The 26,835-nt window shown below is 42.7% G+C and overlaps 1 protein-coding gene across 6 annotated transcripts; it reads right to left on the bottom strand.

Annotated features, from left to right (window-relative positions):
• Nucleotides 1–208: 208 nt before the first annotated feature.
• Nucleotides 209–25,325, bottom strand: HNRNPH1 (heterogeneous nuclear ribonucleoprotein H1). 6 transcript variants are annotated; one of them, XM_073355393.2, is made up of 16 exons: nucleotides 25,181–25,325; nucleotides 24,267–24,383; nucleotides 19,811–19,885; nucleotides 15,515–15,550; nucleotides 9,617–9,751; nucleotides 8,545–8,700; nucleotides 8,203–8,346; nucleotides 5,842–5,980; nucleotides 4,622–4,800; nucleotides 4,356–4,427; nucleotides 4,143–4,282; nucleotides 3,907–4,042; nucleotides 3,403–3,486; nucleotides 3,216–3,266; nucleotides 1,741–1,827; nucleotides 209–985 (listed from the first exon to the last, which is right to left on the bottom strand). In XM_073355393.2, the coding sequence occupies exons 2-16, from the start codon at nucleotides 24,313–24,315 to the stop codon at nucleotides 867–869; spliced, it is 1,602 nt and encodes a 533-aa protein (XP_073211494.1). In that variant the 5' UTR covers nucleotides 24,316–24,383; nucleotides 25,181–25,325; the 3' UTR covers nucleotides 209–866. The 6 variants fall into 6 exon arrangements, with proteins under 6 accessions (XP_073211494.1, XP_073211496.1, XP_073211497.1 ...); XM_073355395.2 differs by having other exon boundaries at nucleotides 4,143–4,276; XM_073355396.2 differs by having other exon boundaries at nucleotides 4,143–4,255; nucleotides 25,181–25,324.
• Between the last annotated feature and the right edge of the window lie 1,510 nt (nucleotides 25,326–26,835).

The raw sequence follows: 26,835 nt of genomic DNA, 5'->3' as shown, positions 1-26,835 counted from the left end.
CATCACCTTTGACAGCTCATGCAGCACTAACATTAGAACTAGTACAAACAGGATAGTAAGTACAATATTTATGCTACTGGGTGGATGTTAGGACATTAACATTCTTGCACATACAGATGCAAATAATTTTATTACAACCCCCCACTCATTGTCGTCCCCCCCTTGTAGTTACAAAGAACGCTGAACAGGATGGAATATTAAGTGAGAGTAGTTTTTAAAAGGAAGATTTATTTAACAAGTTTCACTTAGCGCAATACACCTAAAAAGGAAATCACCATACAATGAAAGATTAAATCAAGGCCTCAGAATTTTATACGAACACCAAGACCAAAATCCTAAAGTAGCTGTATCACGTCTCAACATGTTTCCCCATTAACTTAATAAAAAAAAAAAAAAGCTTAAACGTGCCTTACAGGATATTAAAAGAAATAAACTAGAACTAACATGCCAAATGTTCACTTTGAATCGCAGACACAGCTCCTATATTTCAGTTTACAAAAAAGCATGTTTTTCAACATGCATTCAAAAACAGTGTTGGATGTAATGTGGTATAAGAGCAACATTTAACATAATTGAAACAGCTTTAACCTAAATACGCTTACTGCTTAAATACGCTCCTACAACAAAACTAACTTGAGAAAAAGCTGAAAATTGTTTAACAGTTATAGTCCTTACTCAACTTGGTTATTACATCCTAAGTGAATGTTTTTCTTCCGTGTGTTCAAAAATACTGAACCTGAAGTTTTAAAATAATCCTGATTTCACTTACAGTAAAGCATAAATCACAAGCTTGTATTGCAAAACTGTTAAACTTAGTTTTTTGTTTTGTTTTGTTTTTTTAAAAAAAAAGGTTGACCAAAAGTCAGTTACATTCCCCAGCCAGCACTCATATTGGACATGTTGGACATCCCGCCCATTCCATTCACTCCCATGGACGCACGGTTCCCACTGCTGTAGTAGCTACTGTTCATTGCGCTTTGATTACCTGGAAAAAACATCATCAAGCAGATAAGTGAAGTGTTCCATCTTATTGCCAGTACAGGTTTTTGGGTTTTTTTTTTTGGGGGGGGGGGGGAGGAAGAGGAGAGATTCAACTCCACCCCTTTTATCCTTAAGTGTCCACTTAGACTCAAATCCACCCACCACCTTGCACATACTCCGATGCTACTAAAAAGACAAACCTTCCAGATATTTAAAATGTAAGTTGGTGCTGTCTTTACAAAAAAACCCTGCAAGAGTTTTCCAGGTCTTTCAATGAAATAAGACTAAGTCCAGACACTACAGTTCTAGTACATACTGCTTTTATTTTGGGAAACAGCAAGACTGGTTTCCTTTTCTCACACTGCTATAACTAGTAACTGCAATGAAGTTACTCCCAATTTATACCTGTGAGAGAGCAGAAGACAAGCCATAAGCTTGTTAGTTGTTGTAAAGTGTGGATTTACTTTGGCTTCTGTAGTGTATCTACATAAGCAGAAAAATCCAATTTCCCAGCTTCTTCATATCTCAGAAGATTTCATCTTGGAAAGCAAATTTCCCCTAATACAAGTATTGAGACTCATACTTCAAAAATTAGAGCCAACAATGAAGCACTATTTTAAGGTTGTGCTGTCTATTAATCCTACCTCCTTTGTCCTTACAGCTAGACAGCACATTGTGTGTAAGGATCTCTTTGTAGGAGTGTATCAGACGCCCACCTAAGGCTTTAAAAATTTTTTTTTTTTTAAAAATACATCTTACCATATCCGCTCATACTGCTTTGAGTGCCATAGCCAGCTCCATAACCCCCACTCAGCTGCTGATTAGCACCATAAGTGGATTGGTTTCCTTTCAAGTTAAGGAAAAGAACGTTAACACCTTGACTGCCAAAAATCTGTCCAAACAGATCTATATACTACCTAATCATGAAATTCCTAACAGATATTAGCTTTCATGGTGCCACATATCTGGTCTATTTAGATACCACTGTGCTTAACTATTTTTTCTGGTTTCTCACTAGTGTAAGTGGCGAAGAGCAAGGTATTTGTGCTCATGTGCTTCTGATTCTTATGATACTTAATTTGTTTTTTCAGCCTAACTTAAAAATAGAAAGGTTGTATCGCGCTCTAACCTATTTCACCAGAAGAGCATCAGTTCACTCACTGCAATAAATCATGTCTGAAGATTTAAGGCATTTAAATATTCCTCTCAGCTACAAGTGACAAGACACTTTAAATGGGGTGCTAGATTTTACATCCCCACCCACAAATGGCCACTATTCAGAAATGCAATGGAGAAATTTACTTCTGACTTTTACTGCGTGGTAAAAATCCATAACGGGATTTTAAAAAATTGTTATGCAAGCCAACTGAGACACCTCGGATGTCCTCCAAAACAGCACATGTGCTTTCAGAGGCATGGAGGAAGTCAATACCAGAACACCTGGAATGTCAATCTTCCAGATAGTATGAGGCTTGTTCCTAATCTGAATTTGTATGCACCACATGGGAAAGTTTCTATACTTGTACGAGAACTTGGTAAACTGAGACAGCAACAATTAAAACTAATCTTCTTGTAAAATAAGCTAAGTTCTCAATTAACTATTTAAGCTATCTTTGACGAGCACAATCTGATACAGCACAGTACCTCTGAAAAACTTTACAGTTGAAATTATGACATTTGCTTTTAAAAAAACAGACTTAAAGCATTACAGTGTTCAATCTCATTCCACAATCAAAGTACTATACAAGCATCATCTCCACACACACACACCCCACCACTTTAAGCTCTTATCCTAAGAGACAGTAAAGTAAATTTCAAGAGGACTATCTACTTTTGCACATCACAAAGTTTCTATGGCCATCTAAGGGGAAACTGTTTCTGAATAGCAGTAACAGGTTTTAGTTTAACTTACAATGGACATTTCATATTTTAATTTGGTAATTTTAGGTTTGTTATAATGTTTTAGTGTTGATTTTTCAAGTTTTAGAGTGGAGCTTTGTTGCTCCCTCTTTCCAAAGAGGCTTCACTCATGAGATAAAGAGTCAGTTTAAAGTTTGATACACCCTCTATCAACACCTGGTCTGGAAAAAACAGGACAAGGATAACTTGCATCTCCCATGTCATTTTTGTAACACCACACTCTTAGAAAGCATTCATCACCACACTCTTCACATTCAGCACAATTTACTTAACCTAATTAATTGTTCGAATGTATTCCCAAAAGGTTTATATACCTGGCAATGTGCTAGTGTTCCAATCTTGAACTACCCCTTCCGATTCCTTGACTGTGTGATTAAGACAGAATGTTGAATTTCAGTTTTTATGCCAGGCATAGAATAAGCAGGAGCTGTATAAAATTAGCCAGCTTTGTTAAATACGAAGTGTTCGAATAAAAATTTAGTTAAGACTATTCACACATACCCATTGCTCCCATCATTTGGCTGCCATATGCACCACCACTTCCTCCTGCTGTAGAATTCAAGAAGAGTTCTACATATCTGTGTTCTGAAAGGAAAAGCATGTTTAACAGAGTATTGAAACATGTACTGGACATTAGGCCTACACATGATACAAACAGTGCCTCATTTCAATTTAAGATAGTCTAACGCCAAACTTCCCTTAGACAACTGGGCTAACTAATTTCTACAGAACCCATATCCAATCTGCCTCGCTGTGAGGTCACTCCGATAGAGGATGTGAATGATTCAAATATGTTACATGTTATAGTTATGACTTAATCCATCTGTATACCAACTGACAGTCTTGTCTCAGGTAAGAACTATTCTCCCGTGTTAGAAAACAGATCAGATCATTTTTAATACAAACTCTCAGCATGTATGTTAACTTCTGTTCAGACCATATTTTGGTCATTGATTTTAAGATGAGGGAGGCCCATAGTTTTAAGAAAAAGATAGGCAAACTTACGCATATTTGCTTTGTCTTTAGACATGGCGGCCACAGCATCCTCATGAGTAGCAAACTCAACATCTGCCTCTCCAGTCACTCTACCATCTGGTCCAATTTCAATGTGGACTCTTACAGGGTTCAGAGGTGAGAAGAACTAGGTAAAAAAAGATATGCACATAAGACTGTCTTAATGTGGCAAAATATTGTTGCAAATTCAGGAGAAAGTACTTGTTGCACAAAGTATTTGAACTCACATTATAAATATCGTTCTCTGTAGCTCTGTAAGGTAATCCTCTCATGTGTACGCAGTGACCAGTTGTGCTTTGGAAAGTAGAACTTGCATCTCCATATCTATGGTCAGACATGCCTGTGGAGAGAAGAGTCCATTCTAGATCTTTCAGATGTATTGAAAGTTAGCTTTTATACATATTAAAAGTTGTTTACCACCCCCATTAAAGAAGTCTCACCTCGTCCAAATCTATCGGAACCAAAGCCATAGCCATCACTATATCCATTGTAGTCATCATAGCCTCCATAACCTTAAAACAAATAAAATACATATTAAAATGTGTTCCCTAAACCATGGAAACTAGTATGTAAAATACTATGGAATTATTAGCTTCAGTTTGATTTTTCCATGCGTTTTTATCCATGCACTAATAGGTATGAAGCAGTATAACATGCAACGTATAAATTATGGTTTTAAAATAAGGGAAAGTCGGAGTATACATACCTCCACCATAAGCTCCACGCCTCATTCTTTCAAAACCACTTCCTCTACCAAGACTGTTATAGCCCCTTCCAACACCAGGCCTGTCATAAGGACCTGGCCTCTGCATGGCCAGTAATTTGCGGGGAGGATCATAATGAGTGCGCACTTCTGCTCGACTACTCTTGAAGATTTCAATGTACCTAGGATGTTTTCCGCATAAGAAAGACAGTCAGTCTTTAATTCCCCACATAGGAATATTAAATCAGTATAAATCAAACTAAAACAAGACATTCTAGTCATAGCCTTGAAACTGGCATACTACTTTAAGCCAGATTTCTTTATATTATACAGGCAATGACAAATTCTAGTCAAATACTATTTTACTTCCAAAATAGTGTATTTTCAAGAAATTACAATTAATGAAGGGTTTATAGGCTCCTCATACTTCACAGTATCCCAACCTTAATGCTGGGGGAGCAAATTAAGTCCCCCCCCAGTTTAAATTTAATCACATCTGTCAAGAAAAAAAATAGGAGGGAGACAAGTCCACTCAACTCAGCACTTTCATATTTTGCTCATGTGGCAATATATATTAAGAGGATTAAAAACCTAGTCTCCACCAAGATTTTAACCCATCAGAAGTCCACACACACAAAAAAAGCTTTGCATGTGCTAGTCAACCCACCCTATGCTTCAGTAGTTCAGCATAGGAAAAAGTGCATGCTTCAATGAAAAATAGTCACAAGTAAAATAGAATAAAAAACCCTTTGTGACAATTTCTTGAAAGCTATGCTTATTACATTGAAGATTAAATACAATAAGAAAATTTGTTACATTTCAACTTATAAAAACAAGTTTAGAAATTATCACATTTTCTTATGGTAATAAGGTACTATGTGTGTCTTTACAGCTAGAGACATTATTGGTGCTACTTGAGAAGTTTAAAGCCATAATCTCTCAACTTCTGTCAATTTTTAAGCTATCAATTTTACAGTTTAAATACCAAATATTAGAGTAAATTCAATTAACTTAATTTTCCAATTTTGTTTTGTAGTCTGAATAAGTTTTACTAAGTATGTGCTATGTACACATGAAACAGTACTTTTATTTTACGTTAGAGATCAAAATACTAGACTAAGATTTAATGGTTTATGGATCAGTCCTTTAAGAAGAGAGAATATGGATTTAATTAGCATTTACCATAAGAAAAGTGACGTATCCAACCAACCATCCATCCCCACCTGTGCCCTATTCTCTCCTTGTGTTTCTTTAGAGCCTTTTCAGCTATTTCCTGTGAAGCAAACTGCACGAAGGCCTCCCCCGTACTCCTCCCCTGGAAGTCCACCGGCAATGTTATCCCATTTGGCACGATTTCCAACCCTTCAACCCAAGGACAAATAACCCCAGTAGGGGGCAATATTAACATCACAAGCCCAGTCATGAATTTTTCTTATAGCTTTAAATACACCAGAAAGTTAATACTTGTAAGTGAATGGTATGCTAGTTCTAGATTAGCATTCTAGCAGAAAGCATGTCAACATGAAATTTCATGATTACATACCATTCAGTTTACATTCTTAACCCATCCTGCTGTGCAGAAAAAAACCTTTACTTTGTAGCAGTAAAAATCAATTTTCATCTATTTAGTGCAGGGTGTGTTAAGAAGATGACAAGTTAAATAGAGCCTCTTAAGAATACTTTACAGAATTTTTCAGTCTGATGAAATTCACACAACTTAAAAATCACAAAAAAACAGTAAAAATAGTTTTACACAGCATCTTAGTAAGTATTTACTAAAAGTAACATTAATGTAAAACAATGATACTCTTATGTAAACATTTTAAATCTTGCTAAATTCAGTATTAATATTTGTAGAGTACTGCTTCACGAAGAGAAATTCATGAATTATTTCAGAAGCGTTAATTGCTAAACTGAAAGCAGCACTTTGCGTATTAGGTACATGTATACAAATTCTATCACTGCTGCTCATAAGTTGTTAGCCACATGAACAGTGATATCAGTGCATTTATTTGCTTTAAAAAAGGGTAGTGTTCAATACATCACTTTGCCAAAATACACAAAACAAATTTAGTTGCATTCTAATCAGAATAGTCATCGATTTTCAGTCTACATTAAAAACAAAAGTCCTTGCTAATTTTATAACAATGTTTCAAAGCTTTCGATTTAATTTTGTTATACATCCTAATATTCAGGTTTATAACTTAAGCATAAGTCACATTTAGAAATTAATACTTTCTGCTTTAAAACAGACATGTTTAGGCCCACTCAAGATTTGACTGTATGCATTTGTAGATATTCCAATTCCCAAAACAGGAAGTCAACATTAGATACAAATTGGCAAGCGTTTGAAATCAAGTTCGATCAAGTCATTTTAATCTTTACAATTCAGTCTGAAACCCTAAACAAACTTCATAAAATACTCATTTAATGTGAATGAAATGAAATTGAACTTTTGTACCACAACTACTCTGTACTTAAAGACCAAATTACCATACAATATTTGACCCTACAAGTCATGTAGATCAGTACTTGAGTTCAGGTTTCAGAGTAACAGCCATGTTAGTCTGTATTCGCAAAAAGAAAAGGAGTACTTGTGGCACCTTAGAGACTAACCAATTTATTTGAGCATGAGCTTTCGTGAGCTACAGCTCACCTCATCGGATGCATACTGTGGAAACTGCATAAGACATTATATACAGAGACCATGAAACAATGCCTCCTCCCACCCCACTCTCCTGCTGGTAATAGCCCAAAAGAGAGTGGTCACTTTGGATGGGCTATTACCAGCAGGAGAGTGAGTTTGTGTGTTTGGGGGGGGGGGGGGAAGAGGGGGGGAGGGGGAGGAAGAGACCTGGATTTGTGCTGGAAATGGCCCAACTTGATGATCACTTTAGATAAGCTATTACCAGCAGGACAGTGGGGTGGGAGGACGTATTGTTTCATGGTCTCTGTGTATATAATGTCTTCTGCAGTTTCCACAGTATGCATCCGATGAAGTGAGCTGTAGCTCACAAAAGCTCATGCTCAAATAAACTGGTTAGTCTTTAAGGTGCCACAAGTACTCCTTTTCTTTTTACTTGAGTTCAGAAATTTTAAACCTAAATTAGTCTTTCCACCTTTAAAAATTCCACCCATTTTACTGAGTCTAGCAATACAAAGGCTCAACCATTTTTATGTGCTCAACTGAGCAACATGTGTGGAATGGCTAAAATGGTAAGTAGGAATTATCCTTCAATTTTTAAGTATCCACTTTAATTTTCAATTCAAAGGACCAAAAAAAAAAAACACACAAAAAAACCACAAACCTTGATTTTTCTATGACAAGTAAAACAAACTTGTGTAAGTCTGAATTACCTAGATAACGCAAAATTTAACTTAGGTTGATTAAGATATTTAAAAGCTTTTAGCCCAAATAAGCGATTAAATTTAGGATTTATTTGCACACATCAGAGATCAATATAATCTAACACACTAACTGTGGCACAGTTTGGCCTGTTGAAAGCATTAATGGGCAAGAGCTCAGTGCCACTGTGATTCGCACTGACCCATAATGCTACAGCTAATACTTATACCCCACATACCTGAAAAGAACTGTACAATTTCTTCTTTGCTACAGCCAAATGGGAGTCCTCTAAGACGTACAAAACCATCATTAGCAGTATCAGGGCTGTTAGGACCAGTATGCTTCAGAACCCAATCCATTTCAACGTTGTTTGACTTGAAAACTGTAAGAGGCACTTAGAATTAATGAATTTTGGAATGCTGCATAAACCATTTTAAGTCATTTGCCATTGAGAAGCTAGTCAACTGGTATAATCTAAAAATTCACTTAAATCAACTTACATGCATTTAAACACCATGAGTTACAAAAAAGTGAAGTCAGTACAAACATTTAATCAATTACTAGGCCAATTAAGTCAAACCTTCAACATATCTGTGTCCCATTGTTTCTCTGTCTTTCTTCAGTGCCAATTTCACATCATCTTCCGTTTCAAGTTCAACAAAAGCTTCTCCGCTTGGTCTGCCTTCTCTTGTATAGATGAAACGGATACCTGAAGCTCCATTTTGAATTTTGCATTCTAGGAGAGAAACCCAGAACAGTTTTGTTCCAACACTCAGTTGTTCTACAGCAGTGATTTGTGGGGGTTTTTTTTCCCCTGAAAGTATACCAGTTTAATCCTAAATACAAATCATCTACCATAATACAAGATGCTGGTTTTCCTTAACCGAATTTAATATTCTTAGTATTCTTTTAAATTTACCATTGAGACTGAAAGCCATCAAGAGATGGAATGGAAATCTTCCCTACCAGCATACCTTGAACAGAAGGCAGTCGCCACCCAAGATAAATTTTGAGTTGTGAAAGAATCCAGACTACATCCCTCTTACAGACCTCCAAAGACCTACTGTTGGGGTTTATTTTTTTTATTTTTTATTTTTCCTTTTAATTGGAAATACTCAGTCTTATTTAAGATGGGATAATCATTCTTGCCATCTGAAAAAATCAATCTGAAGTCTAGTAAACCAAGAGTTAACTAGTTGCAATATGGGACTTAAAATCTGCTCAGTTAAGCATAAGTAAGGACACTCTTTCAAGCAAACACCAAACCACATTGTAAACCATCTCTTATAATAGGTCTCAAAGTGCAAAAGGGCTAGCTATTTGTTCAGTTTAAGCATCCAATATATAAATTACAACAAGCAATTAAATATAAGCACTTCAAAAAAAAATCTACTTACTTTTAGTAGGGAGGGTCCTCTATACTGATTTCCTGCACTGCTCTTATCTTACAAAAGAGCTGCCCAGGGATGGTGCCCTGACTCCCCACAGGACCTCTCTCTACCTTTATCACCACCTCTGTGATCTCTAAAGCTTTTTCCCCGGCTTTCCTCGCTTGCAGATGGCCGCATGGAACCCGCCCCTCCCCCACGCGGCCAGCCCCACGCCGGATGGCTGTTCATTGCGAGCGGAGGGGCCGCCTCAGCCTCACTTACCGGAGAAGAATCGCTGGACCTCCTCGGCGGAGCAGGACCAAGGCAGCCCGCGCACCTTCACTACGAAGCCCTCGCCGCCCTCCGTGTTCAGCATCATGCTGGAAGCAAGGCTCGGCTCCGATTCGCCTTCCGTCGCTGCGAGGAGACAACACGTTGAGGCGGCGGTTAAGGCCTCCGCCCGCCCGAACGCGGGTCACTCCGCCTTTCCCACCACTGCTCCCCTTCACCAGACCACCCCGTCCCGGGCCTACACCCCCACCTCCCCCGCGTGGCCCGGGGCAGCGCCTAACTCCCCACCCCCCCCCCCCGCGGGCGCCGACCCTCCCCGCACGCACACATGGTGGCGCTCCGCGTTGGCGTTAAGGGTCCGAGCCGGATCCTGTCCGGAGATCGCCTAGTCCCGGTCAGGCAGCAGCAAGCGGGTGAGGTTGTGGCGAGGGCGCGTTAGGAAATGGCGGCGCGTGCTCCCGCTTCCGTTGGGCCGGGCTCTGCCGCCGCACAAAGAACACAGGTCCCAGCCACCGCCCCGGGGCAGCCGACAGGCCGGAGACCCCTGCGCTGCACAGCGCCTGCTTTCCCGCTCACTGCCGGGAGGATGGGGGGGCTTGAGGGTGGCTAGACGACAGCGACCAAACGGAGACCTGGGGTCAGCACGCGCTGCTCACCACCAGTTTGTAAACTGCGCGGCGCCGTGACTGGGGAGGAGGCCCGGGGCGCATGCGCATAAACAGACCGTGCTGCGCATCTGCAATACGTGCATGGCTCCCCCCTTTGCGAACCAACTACGCATGCTCTCTAGCATCAACAGGCGCCGTCGGCGCATCTACGCGCGCCCCCGGTCGGCACGTATGCGCGCCCCCGGTCGGCACGTATGCGCGCATGCGTTTCCTCTCTGGTGTTCGCCTTTCTGTGGTAAAGAAAACCAGGGGCCTCAACCCCGTGCAGCTAGTGTTCCCAGCCTGCGAGCACGCGCAGTTTTCAGCACAGCTACACTTGAATAACCCCAACCGCTTCTCTTATGGTGCACGCGGCCTCGCGGTGCCCGGAGACACGGTCCCTGCGCTGGGCGCGGACAGCCCCAACCAACGCCCTATCCGCCCGCTGCCCCTAAAGGGCTAGGGAACCAGCCAGCACCATGCGGCCGTTCCCTGACCCTCCCCTGTCCAACACAAGCGGCAGGCCGAGCTGAGCGTGCCTGAGCCCCGCGAGGCGGGGAGAGAGGGGCACTCCTCTGTGGGCTCTAGCGCTTCCCAGCTCCAACGACTGCTGACTTTCCCACCCCGCGGGAAAGAGCCTGCTCGCTTCACGAACTGAAATCTCGCTTGTGCGGAAGAGGAGCGTAATCAAGAGACATGGATCAAAGCCACCAGAGCACAGAGAGCAAATTACTCTGCCCAGCTCTAGATTTCACCCCGAGTTTCCCCACAAGAGTCAACCCCACTTACACCAGACAAGCACATGTATTTAAGATGGCGTCTACACTAGCCCTTTTTTTTTTTCTTTTTTTTGTTGGGGGGGGGGAGAGATGACAAAATCCATTATTGCTACCACCAGTTTACCTTTACCAGTGGTAACTGAAGACTGGGGGGAGGGAGGGAGGGAGGGAGGCAGGCAGATAACACAGCCGGGGCAGTCTAGGCATAGGGCACCAAGTTTTAGATAATGGCAGAGGGAGACAGGTCTGTGGATTGGTTGGTGAGTGGGAAAATTGAAGCTTCTGGCTCAGACCCCATGATTCCCCTTCCCTAGACTGTGGAGCCTGCTGCAGTGTCTCCCCCTGCCAAGGGCCAGTGCCTCAGCCCCTCCAACCCATCACTTACAAGAGTGTCTGAAGATGGTATCCACAGAGGGGCATATCAGTGAAATAAGGTGACCTAACCTCCCTGCCCCACCATGAGGGGGGCACAGGGTTTAGACTAGTTTCATTCAGGGCCTAGAGGGGGAGATTCACCCTGCTTGCAAGGTGGCAAGAATCCCCTCCCACCTTAGCAGAAGGGGTGTGGGTCCCTCCCCACAAGGGGAGGGAGGGTAATAGAGGGAGCAGGACAGGCCATGAAGCTAATGCGTCAGAGCACCAAATGCTGCCAAAAGCAGCATGTCACTTTGCAGCCAGCTGCCAGGCTCCAGCCCAGACAGGGTTGCTGACTGGTAGGGTCAATCACTGAGACCCTGCTACTGCCTTGATGTAACTAGGGCCTCCAAGCCAAGGCTTTGCATAAAAATTGCACGTCCTAGTTCATGGTTCAGCACCCAGGCATGCCTGCCCTTCAACACACTAGCCCAACTGAAAAGACAACACCCCCACTCGTTCTAGGACAAGACTTTGTTCCTTGTCATGAGTATTTAACCCTAGCATCACTAGGAATAAAGCTCTGCCCTTGAGCTCACTATCACTGTAATTAACAAGCGCTCACTCTCACTCACACACACAGTCTTCTCGTTCAATCGTGGCATCAGTGAGGCTGGTTAGTTTCCCCAGCACAGTGCTGCAACATTTAGTTTAGACACCACAAGAAAGGTGGCAAACCCCAGGCAGCATTCACATTCAGTGTGTCTATTACCCTTAAGAGAAGCAGGGGAAATAATTGAGTGGCATCCATTAGCACTAAATTTCTACTATCAGAAAGTAATGGCATTGTCAGGAAATTGCCATGACTGGAACAAGCATTTACAGTTTCACAGAGAAAAGATTCTTTTCAGCCTCTGACTACTCAGTGATTCCTTCTACAATAAGAAAAACATTTGTACTATGGGATTTAAATAAGATTCACACAATGTGAGTCCTCACTTGCTGTATTCCTCTGTTACTGACCCAAAACAGATAGAGATAGTGTAAGTGGCAACCTGGCTCCTCGGCCCTTCTGTATTTAGCTCTGGTGATCTTGCAGATAATGCTTGATCTCAATTACAAATTCTCCCAAATTCCACCCATCTCTTTCTCAGTTGCTCTGTTCCACATACACAGCAATTGTGTGTTCTCTTCCCCTCCACCCCCAGCTCTTAAGAATGCAGCATTGGCAGCATCTAAAGCCCCACCTCCATTTTTAAGACATGATTTCTAAAATGGTGGCAACACAGTTCTTGGCTGCAAATGTAGCTAAGGTCTGGGTTCAGCACCATTCCAGCTCCACCTACTGACAGTGTAAATAAAGCAGCCTAAATTTACAGTCTTGTGAACAGAGAAGTGCTACAAATATTTTATTCCTTTTGCATGTAAGGGAACAGTTACAATAGTCCCTACAAAGTCAGTGACAAAGGCCTTCCATGGCTTTTAATCCCTGCTCCATATATTAACACATACTGCCTTCCAAGCAGTTCCTAACACCCTTATGAAACTGAGCATTTCCCAGCAATTGTAAAAATCTCACTATTCAAAGCAAGTGCTGCATATGCCATCTAATTGCTTCAAAGAAGTTGTTTTAGTGGCACTTGTGTAGTGGCAAACATTGTAGACAGTAACATACTATTCGGAGGATACAAATTAAGCAGAGATTCTGATTAGAAACATTTCATATACCTATCAGTAAACAGATTTGTAAGACTTAAAGTTGCAGACAAGAGGACAATTAAAATGGAGGACTTTGATTTCCAGATTTGTAAAATTTAAGTGCAGTTTTAACAACCTCAGGCATTTTAGAACCAATTCCTGTTTGGTCTGCTTATTTATTCACAGACGTTTCAGATAATGTTTAAAACTTGAGAAAATCCACCGAATTTTGCCAAACAAGAATAAAGGAGACTGACTATCCCTGGTTAAATAGGTTTGCAGCCAACAGTATCCCATGAGTTCTATCTTATTAGATGCTAGCTGTCATTTAAAAGCCTCTAAAACCAGGAAAAGAAAGTAACTTGTCTTTTCCCAAAGCAGAAGGTTCAGGGTACAATGAAAAGTTATCCCTTCAAAGGGAACTGCAGTTTCAAGGCTGCAGAGCACACCCATCCACCCAGTGAATGTTTTTAGAGAGGGGGATCTGGGTTTGTTGCATACTTATTACAAAGATTCCATAAATGCTGAAATAATGGCAATGTTACAGAAACAACGGTCAATTCTTGCAGTTCTCACACAATGCCACTGAAATAAATCACGTTAAACAGATAGCATCCAGAACACACTTCCTAAGTAAGGGGGAAAACAAACCCAGATTCTTAGTCTCCTCAAACAAAAATGTGAAAAAGTTACAGAGTGCTCAAATGCTGCTCTTAGGAACTCCCCCCTCCCTCTCCCGGTACAGTGTCTCAGAAGAGTGGAGGGAATCTATTTCAAATGTTGTACAACAAGCCCACAAGATCTGTTTACATTTTTCAGACTTCTGCCTACTTAAGTAGGGTTAGAGCACAATTAAAGCATGTCTCAGCTAAGCTTTGTGAAGCAGAACAGCCTTTACTGTTTGAGAGATTGGTGTACAACAGGTAACTCAAAAGTTGCCTTGTCTTGGTGGCTAATAAGTTTGATAGAGTTCAGTGATTAAACAGTGTCCGGGCATGGGTAAATGGGGCAGTTGCCTGGAATAACTATTGTGCTTTAAAATTTACACTAGCTCAGTGGTTTTCAACCTGTGGTCTGCAACACCCCTCCTCCCCCCAATTCGAAAGGGGTCTGCACCTCCATTTTAAATTTTTTAGGGGGTCTACATATGAAAAAGGGTTGAAAACCACTGCTCTAGCTTATCTGTCAATAGCTTCCTCACAAGACAGACCCTCATCTTCATGTGGTGGGAATAGCAATAAATCACATGTCTAATCTATTCTCTCCTCTTCTGATCCCATTGACCAATTTAGAGTCTGCTGAATTTAGCCGTGAACTGTAAAAGCCTTTTCTTGCAAGGAAGCTTTTGCAAACAAACTAACAAGTGTGAAAGGCCCAGTGAACCTGTGCTGTGTAAACTCAACCTAATGAGTAATGAATGTTGATAAAAAGCGAGACTAGTATACATCATCATACTTGCAACTCTGCTATTAAGAGGGGCAATATGCTGCTTCCTGAAGACTAACAAAAAAATCGCAGCAAGCATTTTTGCCCACTTATGCAGTACTATGTAACACCATAAGGGCATGTCTACACATGTATTTATTTGGGAACAGCTACTATGCTTAAGAGTTACTTTCAAGTGTAGACACTTTCAAGTGTAGACAATCTCAGGTAGTACAGTTATGGGATACATTTCTAACAGTTGTCCATCTGATGACCTGTGCTCTCAAACATGCTATTCTAGTTTTTTTTAAAAAGCTTTTTCCAAGCAGTTTATAAAATTTCTGCTACTCCTAACATTGGATTATAAAAAGTGTTTTTTGTTGTAGGCATGTGTTTGCTTCCAATCAGAGTCTGGAAACATCAATGAAACAGAGTGAGTTATTTATTAAGATGTGGCTATGCACTAGTCTGAATCAGACAGTTGAGTGGCTTTATCTACCTCTGAACTACACCTGAGGTACAATTACTTATCAATATCATGCAATAAATAACCATTTCTAGATGCTTCTAAACCAGAAAAACTTGAATTGGTTGCCATTTCTTGTAAAACAGGAAATATAAAATAGTCATGCTCATCTCATACAGTCTGACCTACATACTTCCTTTCACTCAGGGCTATTTAAGTTATTACACTTCAGGCAACCATGTAGTAATTTTAGGTATTTTGACTATACAAGATCAGATAGAAACTGAACTCTCTTTTAATTTGTTTTGGGTTCAGCACATAGATTAAGTGTTAGTAAATATAACAAAGGCTGTGAAATGGGTGTGAACAGAGAGTTTCAATATTTAAGAAACACCAGGATATTTTCAACACTTTAGTATTATGCTTTGTCTCCCCTACCCCTGACATTAAATTAATGGCTAGAGGCAGATCAGGTTTTATTTCATTAAAATTAAACACTAAAATAGATGTGGCCACATACCTTTCTCAATCTTCCCCGGGAAGGGGTATCCCCACCCTGAAATTAAGTAGATGGAAATGATGAAATTTTAATTTGCTTTTGGGGGAAAAACAGGTTGTCATATCATTGCTCTGATACCATTACTTCATCTGCACAGTGTATCTAAAATGTCTAAGTCCATCACCACTAATGTGACTCATTTCTTGCGGCCCTGCATGTGGCATTGAGCCTATGCAGTCTTCCCAGGGATTTTTGCTATCCAATATTTTCTGCAGAAACCAACCATTTGCTTAAAGAATATTCTTAGTTCTTGTCTGAAGACATTCCATCCTCAAGAGTTAGAGTAGGAAAATATGTTGTACATAATGACTAAAAAAGTGCTTGTTTGCAGCATTTATGGGGTCCAGTAGTTAATTTTAATACTGAAGTGACTCCTTGACACTAACATTGCAGGATTACAGTGAAATGGGGATACAATTGTTAGTCTAAAACTAATTGGAAGCCTGTGCCAATTTCAACAAAATTCCACACAACTTGAACTACTCTTGTTGATGGAAACATGTGGTTTTGAGCATCTGACACCAGGTGGTAGGGTTTTAATTAATTTGAAAGACTAAGCAAACAGCATTCTGAAAGTTAGTATTCATAATGTTACATGAATCTTAACCTCTAGAGGAGAGGGGGAGGGACAGCTCAGTGGTTTGAGCAGTGGCCTGCTAAATCCAGGGTTGCAAGTTCAATCCTTGAGTGGGCCATTTAGGGGCAACTGGGGACTGATCCTGCTTTGAGCAGGGGGTTGGACTAGATGACCTCCTGAGGTCCCTTCCAACCCTTATATTATGATTCTATAAATCTAGGACACTATCCTATTATACTGTACTTTACACTCCAACTGAGACAAACCCAAATATGTACACTTATCAAACTAGATTTAGAAAATAAAACTAAGCAACACCACTGCACACTTACAGACAGCAGCTAGTCTCCAGTTCTTTCACACAGACTAATTATTTCTAATCAAAACTCTCCTTTCTGAACTGCTATTCTGATGTCAGCGAATTCTATATTGTTGCCAACATTCACCACTGTTGCTAAGGGCCCAGGACTGTCATAGAAAACTTACAGTTGTGGGTTTGAGTCATTTGGTAGGTGTAGTATGCAACAAAATAAAAAACCCTATAGTTATACATCTCTAAATCCATTTTGGTGAAGAAACTTGCACTTAGTGGGTTCTCAAACCATTCACTCAGTTGGGGAGGGGGGGGAACCAAGGGGGAAAAAAATATATAAAGATCACTGCATGTAAACTAGTCAGGGTCAGTCAGTCTGAAATCACTTAAACCAGGCTAGACTGCTTGAGAAATGGATTTACATACTAGATATCCCATTCAAAAGAAATCTCATCCAAGTAAAATGGAGGACAATGGAAAAAGTATTTGGGTTTCTAATTTGGATGGTCTTCAAAAACAGATGTTCCTACAGTATTTATGTCTTAGTGCACAAGAATAAAAAGCCTTCAAGAGACAAGCCTGGAAGCTTAAATTCATAACTGTTAGACACTAGAAATCAAGGACTCAAAGGTATTGGATTTATGGCTCATTACAACCATCTATGACCCCCTAACCTTCCTTTGTCCTAGGACTGCAGGTTTGTTAATTGGGCACTTCACCTGGAGTAGGCTCTTACATGTTAACTCCTTATGCTAAACAATCTTGTATTTAGCTATGTGACACTGAGTAGCTGCTCCAGACCTCAAGAGCTCTGTAAGTTCAAAAGCTTGTCTCATTCACCAACAGAAGTTGGTGCAAAAAGAGGTATTGCCTCATCCTCACTGTCTCTCTAATATCCTGGGACCAACACAGCAAACAAAAATAAAAAAGGAAGCCTGCTAGTAAAAAGAAAGTGCCTAAATGGTGAACAGATGAAGAAATGCAATTTTAAACATCTAATTCATTTGTACTGCAAGTAAAGATAGCTGTTAAACTGTGGCTTGACATTTCAATAATCTGTTTTGACCGTTAATTTACAATTTTTTTGTAAGTTATCAATGCATTACTTAATTGAAGTGAGCCTACTTGAGCTATTAAGCTAAGATGTTTAGTGTGAAACATGATCAATGTTGTGAGAGACATACTTCTTTGTTTACTCTTGCAGATATGGTGGAAAAGCAGCAGATGAGACAGAAGAGGAGCAAGGAACTGAGCTGGAGAATTTGGAAAACCTCCACTATAAACATGAAATGTGGCTTCATGAAATGACAATCAAGTTAAGACCCTTTCTCTTGTAAAGGAACATGGTGGGATACTTAAGTGGCTGAAGCAATTTTACTCTAGAAGTCCCAGAGATAGTACTGACATTAATTGAAATTGAAATTTAGCATGGAACTGACCGCAACTAAAAAACAGTTCTGCTGGGAAGAGTTTCCACTTACAGAACACACTTAGCAACTTCTCTTGCTTTCAGCTATTTTAAGTGTTCAGCCATGTCTACAATACTAATCCCAAATAAGTCAGAGGGTTTTTTGGTAAATATTCCCCAATTTACACCTGGTTTGAAGTCTACACTAAGAATTTCTGTAGATTCAGGGTCTCCCTTTGGCATTTTGGTTTCATTTCCTTAAGTAATGTTTCACTTGAGAAATTAGAGGCCTAAATGGGAGTGAAAGATTATCAGCTCAGAGAATAAGGTCCCCTCATTTCTGGAAGCAAAGATAGCCCTCAGCATGTAAGCTGCAGCAGTTACCTACAGTCAAAAATCTGCCATATTCATCCAAATGAAACTTTCAACTTTAACTTTCAAATGGGCTGTAAGCGAAGTGTCAGCTTTAACTATTTCATTCTGCAGCATTAACATCTAGCTAACATGCTTACCCAGTGAGGTGTGGGGCCTTCAGCTAATGGAAAGGCTGCAACTTTTAAAGTTGTAATCAGAATGCTTTAAGATTTTGGTCCTTCCCAGAAGTCCAATTCTCTACTGCTGCTCCCTTCCATAAAGGCTGGCTGATCAGATAGTTGCTTACCACGCAAATTCTAGTTATGATATGGGCAAGAACCTCTGATCACATTTAAACAAACACCACCCGATTATATCTGAACTAGCGTTTAAATATTAATCCTAGTTTCAAGATAAGCAGCTGAGGAGCCAGCCATCAAACCTCTGCAGGATTTATCCCTTACAACAGCTTTCACTATAGATTGACATGGGAGCTCTGCAAAAAGTGTCCAGATTCCCTAATGATTTCTGGAATCTTTAGTTTTATTTATTTGGCAGCTAAAGTTTTAGAATTGTGTCTAGCTGGAAGGGTGTTACATTTTTCTTTATTGAAGCTTGAAATCCACTGCTAAGGGAGGGGGTGGGGAAGGGGGTGTATTGGCATATGCTTAAATCCTTGGCTACTGGCTGAAGTCCTTGTCTTTTTTGCAGAAATTGTTGCCATGACATGTATTTGCTGGATGTTTCTGATGGGTTAGCACTCAGAACTCCTTTTCAGCTGAAATCAAAAAGTCACTTCAGAGCAAAATAGCAATAGATTCCTACCCCTTAAATCCAGCAAGAACACATTAAGACTGCACTAATCATAACATCTACACTCCCAAGTGTAACTTAATACAGGGTGGAACTCGTGACCCAAATATTTCAGCAGGAGAAGGGAGTGCATCCTATACTGTGGAATTTGGAGAATGCTTAGTCTGTCTGCTCAGGTTTCGAGTGATGAGGGAAGACAAGTTTCCTTGTATTAGTTTACTGAGGAAGGCTTAGTTTCCAAAAGCAAGTTAGAATTCCAGTTCAGGTTTTCTACTATGGTACTTTGAATCTGTTTCCTGTTAAAGGAGTGTGCACGCGCGCGGAGGGGAGGGGGAGAAGGGAGAAAGGAGAGAGAGAGAGAGAGAGAGAGAACTAGTTATTAACAACCTGTTACAGTCAGTTCCAAAGGTAAAGTACAAGCTCCACAGGTTTAAAATATTGCTAGCCTGTGGGCAACTTCTCTAGTTATCCAAAAAAAAAAGAAAAAAGAAAAAGAAAAAAAGCCTTCTAAATGCCAGGATTTTTTAAACCCTTTGAAGGGGTCATTTGCACCAAAGCAAGCTTTACAAGTGCATCTTACTATATACACTAATCCATTTAGCTAGCAAAGGAAGACAAAAGATATCAGCATTTCAAGAAATCTCCCACTTTCTCCTGAAATTAGGACAGAATGTGACAACTGTTCCACAGAAAGAGGTTTCATAGAAGAGACTGAAAATAAGTTTTCCCTAGCGTGATAAGCTCTTAAAATAGAGGATACTATTGTCAGAATGCAGAGTGACCAATACATACCTGCATCCACAGAAGTCATTCCTTGCGACTGAATTAAATTTTCTCTAGCTAGGTCATCAGGCTCAGCATTAACATCTAACAGAGAAAAATGTGACAATTCATGCCTTTTCTTACTATTGTTTCAGTCTAGCTGCAGACTATGACAAATCATACCTGGAAAAGGACCTTCACAACCAGAAAGGCTACCAAGTTTAAATAGAAGTTTATATTTTGCTAAGAGTATGATATGGACATTTCTATTTTGTAGGGTGGATTTCGACAACCTCAAAAAAGGTGCCCGTTTTACAGGTTAAAGAAGACTTTAAAAATGATGAGATTAAGCAAAAGTACTGAAGAGCTACAGTAAGCATTAGAAGTCTTGTTAAAGGAAATGGCTTACAGTCAAGGGTGAGTGTTTGCTCAAGCAGGAAGCAAGCAACCAAGACTTGTCAGTCTAAACTGTTGGGGTTTTTGTTTTTAAATGTAAGGCCATACATTTAAAGTTGCAGTGTCTGTTGGTTTCAAGTGTTGATAATTTGCTTTGGGGACAATGTTTAAAACTCAGTTTGAGTTATGACTTGAGTTTGATTCCATGTTTTAGTTATAGAAAAAGTGTTGGCATTAAAACTGTACATTAGCTGTAAAGGGATGAGAAAAGTCTCATGCCTACAAGCTACTACTGTCCTTAAGACTCCCCTTTGCCACAAGGCTACAGAAACCTTAACAATGGTGATAATTTGTATAGCGAACGCCATACCATGCACCCCCTTCAGTGCAGGAACTGTCTGATTACAGTACTGCTGTACAAAGTCTACCACAACAGGACTGGGTTCCCTAGATGCTACAATAAATAGTTAAACTCTTGGGATTGTCAGCATTTGTTCCCTTGATATTACCTTCTCGCTTCATTTAAGGCAGATACTGGGGAGAAGACCAAAAAAACCCCAAGAAATAGGATCAGTTCGGGTCTCCTCTATACAAGGACTGTGACTGATTAGCCCACACCACCCTCCATTAGATACTGCTTATCAGATAGCATTATAAACACTTAAGTAGCTGTCTGATGATCAAGGCATTACCTTGTACAGTTTGGGGAAACAGACTAGAAAGGTTAAGGGCATAACAACTCTAGGTGACTTCAATGGGAACATGGATATTAAGCACCATAAAAGTTGGACCTTACGGCACTGACTAGGAGGAAAATGCATACTCCTTCCCATCAAGCTAGCTCAACTGAGTTAATTTAAATTTGACTTACACTAGTGTCTTCAGTTTGCTACCTACACCAGATAGCCAGAGCTAGTTTAATGACTTCCCCCTCTACTCTTAGTTAAGGGGTAAGTGATTTGCTTAAGGCTACACAGCAAACCAGTAGCAGAAGCCATACAAGATTTATCATTAATACCAGGTCTTCTCCCAGTCCCTTACTTTAAATGGAGATGATGCTGCCTCCCCTATACAGGATTATTAAAATCAGGGTTTGGGGGGAGAGGGATCCTTAGTGAAGATATGACCAAGGAACCTCTTGACCAAGTGACCGACTTGCACCAGAAAGGCTTCATCTACACTGCCAATTGTTTTTTCCCCACCCAGAGAGGTAACAGTGATATGTATCTTGCTGTAAAACCTAGTGGAGACAAGCTCCCTATAGCTTTTACTAAGATAGCTAGGCAAGATCAACACTATACTTGCTTAATCTGTCTCCACTAGGATCTTACAAAAAGATACTTTAACGTGGTGATAACCATCTACAACAATAACCTTGCATGTTAGGCAAGAATCCTATACCATATCCCATTGTTCTCCCCCCTAGTTTAAGAGCTACTTTATTTTCATATTCTACTCTCCCACCCTAAAGTCAAGCCCATTTCTCATTTTAAATATATATCTCCAGCCTTTCTGTATAGCCACCTAAAAGCCCCAATACTTACTCTATCCAGCATTCTAAATATTGGATTTTCCCCTCTCCCTCAAACACACATCCTGCTTCTCCTCTGGGAGGATCAGGAGGGCATTATTGTTACTCATTTAGGATAGACTTCATGGAAATCCACTCAAGTGCAGTACCAAGTTATAAATGCTGTGATATAAAGCAATCTATCACAAATAGAGAGGGGCATTTCAGGTCAAGGGTGTATGTACAGGTAGAGCTATGTGTGGAAGTTTTCACAGTAACAAGTTTTGTTCTTGTTACAAACTGTTACAAGATTTTTTTTAAACACTTCAATCCTATAGATTTCTTAACAGGTCAAAGCTTTTTGAATTCCTAATGGTTTAAAGATTAATAAGAATGATCAGACTGTTTGAAATTTTAAAGAAACTTTTTAGGAAACCCAAAGTCTAGACTACTGTACATAACTAAATTCAGTGTATTCAATGATATAATATTACTATTAAACTCCTGATGTTTGCTATTCAGGCCTTGTTAATTTTAGCCCCGATTCTGCGTCTGACCATTTTCCTTTTCCCCTAACTCACCCATCGATCATAAAAGTCCGTTTAAGCCTCAAACTATGCCTCTTGTAACAGACAAATTAATGCACTGTTTTTGCAAATGCCCCATTGTCATGCCACACAAAAGTTAAGGTCTTCTATGTTGGGGCAGACAGTACTAAGGCTTGGTCTACACAGCACTTTTAACTGCAAGCTCAAGCCTGGGGGGGGGGGGGAGATGTGACCCCACCCAACATACCTTTCACCAAGAAAAAAGTGCAACATCCCACATAACTACCTCCACTCATGGGGGGTGGTTTAATTAGGCCAGCTATCTCACCTTGGCATAGAGTGGGTACAAAGGAGACCTTACAGCAGGACAATTGCAGTGGTACAGTTCTGCTGTTGTAACCTCCTTAGTATAAGCCAGCCGTTCTCAAACTGTGGATCCCAGAGCTGGCTCTAGCCTTGTTGGGGCGGAAGCCAAATCCCAAGGGCTTCAGCCTAGAGCAGCAGGGCTCAGGTTACAGGTCCCCCACCTGGGGTGGAAGGCCTTGGGATTTGGCTTAGGGCTAGGGAGGGATCAGGTTTCAGTCCCCTGGGTCAGGTCATGTTTGTTGTCAGAAGGGGTTGGGGATGCAATGAAGTTTGAGAACCCCTGGTGTAAACATAGCCTGATTGCCCCTCCCACCCCCCCCCCCCCCATGTATCTCCTATTTAATGGTAGGAGGTACACAAGGAGTGCTGCTGAAGCACTCACTTTCAGTATTAGTTGCCATCCCACCACTCAAGGGACTCTGAACAATGGTTCCAAACCTCTTCTGTAATTGTACTAGAGTTCCAGTAAACTGCGTTTAGGGGGAAGCTAAAATCTCAGGGCACACTCAGTTGCATAAGAAACCTGCCAGCGTGCTATATGGTTGAACCCAAGATAGGGAACAGCAGAGCACCAAGGCACAAAAGGGGAGTTCATCAGTAAGAACTTCAGATAAAGGAGTGTTGCAGTGGGGGTTACCAATCGGGGGAGAAAAGTTAACTATGGACAAATGGCTGACAACCCAGAAGCTAGAAAGTCATCAAAAACCTAAGATATTTCACAATTGGCATAGTTTAAGCAACAACTTTACTACTTTAAGCAACAACATTTATGGCTTCCACAAACTTCTGCAATTAGTTTCTGTGTTACGGAGTCAATATTTCGCAATATTTATGCTAATGACTAACTGCATACATGAACTAATGACTGGAATTAATATTTCCACCACAATGAACTCTTAAACAGGTAGCCTTCTATACTGACACCCAAGCAAATGCTATTGAATATTTTTAAAGCATACAGAAAGCTTACTGAATAATGGCAGACGTGTGAAACGGCCAGCACTCTTCTAAAGATGCAGGAAATAAACGCAAGGAGGGCTAACAAAGACAGATGAACTCTACGGGCCTCTTTTCCCCCCGCCATTCTCCGCATGGGCGGACACAACCCAGCAGACTGGCGACTCTCGCTTTACTCTTAACTAGGGCTCCCGATTACACCCGAAACTACTCCCAAATGCGTGAATAAGGCTCATCTTGGGAGCCAGGTAGCTCTCAGCAGGCGGGGAGGAGCGTGGGATAGGGCAGGGGGAGTGAAGCGGCTTCCGCACATCCCCGGTGCCAGGCACGGCCTAGGCCACAGCGGAAGCCGCGCTCCATTATCGCGGCGGCGGCCTGTGGGCCGCGCCACGGGCCTAGCGCAGAGACAGGGCCGTGATCGGGGCCCATCCGCCGCAATCGGGGGCGGGGGCGGACTCAGACCGCCGATGGGGGGCCCCTTCACACGGGGGGTACGTTCCCCAGCCGGCTGCCCCACTCTTTTGTGCGCCACGAGGCCGGGAAGGGTGGGGGGGGGGGAAGGAGGAGAAGGCCGCGGCGCCCTGGGCCGCCAACCCGCCACTTCCGGGCTCGCGCGGCCTGCGCGGCCCCCAGGCTGGGCCGATCCCCGCGCGGCCGCGACTCGGAAGGTTCTGGAACCCGCGGCACGCGGCGGGTAGCGGATACTCACCCAGGCCGGGAATCTCCCCCTCGGTCTCCTCGCTGCGGAGAGGGTCCATCTTGTCCACGCGCTCACAGGGGCTCGCGGAGAGGAAAAAAAAAACTCGGCAGGCGGAGGGCTCGATCACTAGACAACGAAGGCAGAGGGCGTCAGGCTACCCCCCACAACGGCCTCCGCTGCGCTCGCGCTTTTTTTTTGGTTTTTGTTTTTTCCCCCTTTCTCCGTAAGTATAAATCAGTTTCTCGCCCGACCCAGCCCCAACGGCTCTTCTACTTCCACAGGCGGGCGGCTTCTGGGCAGGGTTATAAATAGCTGGTTACCCAGTTGCAGGATTGTGACGTCAGACTAAATAACCCCGCCCCTCTCCGGCGCGGCCAATCAGTCGGCGCCCAATGCGGCGGCTCAGTACAGCCGAGAGGCCAAAGGCAGCCCCTGGTGTAAAAGGGCGGCAGCCCCCCCCCCTCACAGACGCCAGGGCAATTCAGCAGCGCCGCGCTGCACCCGGGGAAGGGGCAAGAAAAGCGGGGGCGGGCCTTTAGCGCCCAGCCGTCGGAGCTAGCAGGCGGGCCGCCCGGCCCTGAGGAGCCGCGCGCAGCGGCGGCCAGTCCTTCAGGCAGCGGGAGGGACAACGCGCCCCCCCCCCCCACTCCCGCCCGCCCAGGACTGTTATGATCCGCAGTCCGCCCCCCCAACATGGCGGGGGCCTCTGTGAAGCGTTTCCACACAGCCCGGGCAATGGCCGTTCTGACAAGATCGCAAACACTGGGCGGGGAGGGGGGGGGTCACTCAAGCCGCTCGGCGAATTTTTCCATGGAGAAAATGGGGAGTTTGAAAGAGGCCGCTTCTCCCCCCCCGCCCCCGAGCGGCCAGGCCTCCCCGCACGGCCGGCAGCCAGACACACGCGTGACCGGATCCCCCCAAACCTGACAGCGGCGCTCGGTCCCCGGCGTCCCGCAGACGGAGCGGCTCCTGCCCACCGAGGCGGGCTATATAACCGGGAGGGCACAGACCCACTATGGCCGCAGTCGGTCCGGGGAAAGCGGCTGCGTCATGTGCTTTCTGGCTCCGCCTTCCGGCGTCCAGTTGCTTTTGCTAAGGCCCCATTTGCATCGGCTGAGGAACTTGGCGGCCTGTGGAAACAGCTGGGGCGGGGCGGGGGGGGAAGAAAACAGCCGGGCTGCCTCCACTCATAGCTACGGCTCCATCGGGGGAGAGGAAATGGGAGCCACCCTCCGCCTCAGGAATCAGCAGCAAAATAGTTCAAAGGAACGGAAGCAACTGCCACAAAATTGTCTCGCACGCGCAAATGGGAGGTGGGCTGCGCATTTTGGGGGGGGGGGCTGCCCGATTGCAAATGGGAGGCGTAATGGGGGGGCGGCATGAATGCAAATAAGGGAGGAAGGGTAGAGGCGGCTCACAAAGGATTGTATTAAGATGTAGCCCACGGCCACGGGGACATACTTTGTATTTTGTATTTATATTACGACGGCAGCCACAGGCTACAACCAGAATCGGGGCCCTGATTTGCCAGGCATTGGTCATACAGAAAGGTAGATGTGGTCTCTATCCTGCAGAGATTGCATGGGATGTAAATCAGTAGTTTATTTGGCCCCTGATGGTCTGTGATGCTAAAGCAGAACGTGACAAATATTTTATTCTTAGACTCCGGTGAGGGAGCTGTGCTAAAATTGGGGACCGCCACCTTGTCATTTAGGGGCAGCAGGCAGGTCCAGTACTAGACTGGGTGAGGCTACATTCGGGAGAGGGAGCATCATGGAGCCCTGTTCTGGAGGGCTGGTCCCTGCTCTGTGCTGCATTGTAGGGGGATTTAGGGGTGGGGCTGTCTTATCTGCCATTACACAGACTGACTGGCCATTCTTCTCCCCGTGCAACAGACAGACAAAGCAACACAAAGGCAAATGGATCCCTGAATCTGGAGGATAGCCAAGAGGGTGGTCTGGAGGGAGAGCTCCAAGGGAACTCTCCATCTTACTGCCAGGCTGCTCAAACTGCACTGAAGACAGAAATTTGGCCTCATTTTTATATATATATTACAGTGGACCTGCTATGGTTCCTGAAAATGCCTCTGAACTCAGAAGATGACAGGTTTTTTTTTAATTCTGAAATAATTCTACTTGGGGCTTGATAACACCCAGCAGATCCTAAGGGAGAAGAGATGGTACCACTGACCCAGACCATCCGCAGGTGATTCAGCCTGAAGAGTATCATAAAGGCTGAGCTCCCACTTCTAAGGAATCCTCATCGCCTTAGTACCTCACCATCTTTAAAAGACCTCACAACCCACTGAGAGGAAGGGAGGTATCACCCCCATTTATGTAACTGAGACCAAGGTCATCATGCACAGGAAGCCCCTGGCAGAGTAGAAAATTGAACATAGGTCTCTTGATTCTTAGGCTAGTACCCTAACCACTGGACCATCCTTCCTCTCTATCTGCCATCAGTTTTGCAACTGTAGTGTTGAGGTAATGATATTTCCTTTAAAGTTCTTTGAGGTCTATAGATGAACAGTACCATAAAAGTGCTAAGTTTTATTTTATTATACTGTTAGTTAAAAATG

Source organism: Lepidochelys kempii, chromosome 8 (genome assembly GCF_965140285.1).
Source record: "Lepidochelys kempii isolate rLepKem1 chromosome 8, rLepKem1.hap1, whole genome shotgun sequence".
Taxonomy (NCBI): Eukaryota; Metazoa; Chordata; order Testudines; family Cheloniidae; genus Lepidochelys; species Lepidochelys kempii.
This window is presented reverse-complemented; position numbering and strand designations above follow the sequence as displayed.

What these genes read in the sequence shown, in the direction of transcription:
- HNRNPH1 (XM_073355393.2), bottom strand. Translation starts at nt 24,315, where the DNA reads ATGGACCCTCTCCGCAGCGAGGAGACCGAGGGGGAGATTCCCGGCCTG. An exon ending in AATGACTTCTGTGGATGCAG is followed by an intron (nt 15,551 to 19,810) that starts GTATGTATTGGT and finishes ACTTAATTTCAG; the next exon opens with GGTGGGGATACCCCTTCCCG. An exon ending in TAAAGACAAAGCAAATATGC is followed by an intron (nt 3,487 to 3,906) that starts GTAAGTTTGCCT and finishes TTTTCCTTTCAG; the next exon opens with AACACAGATATGTAGAACTC.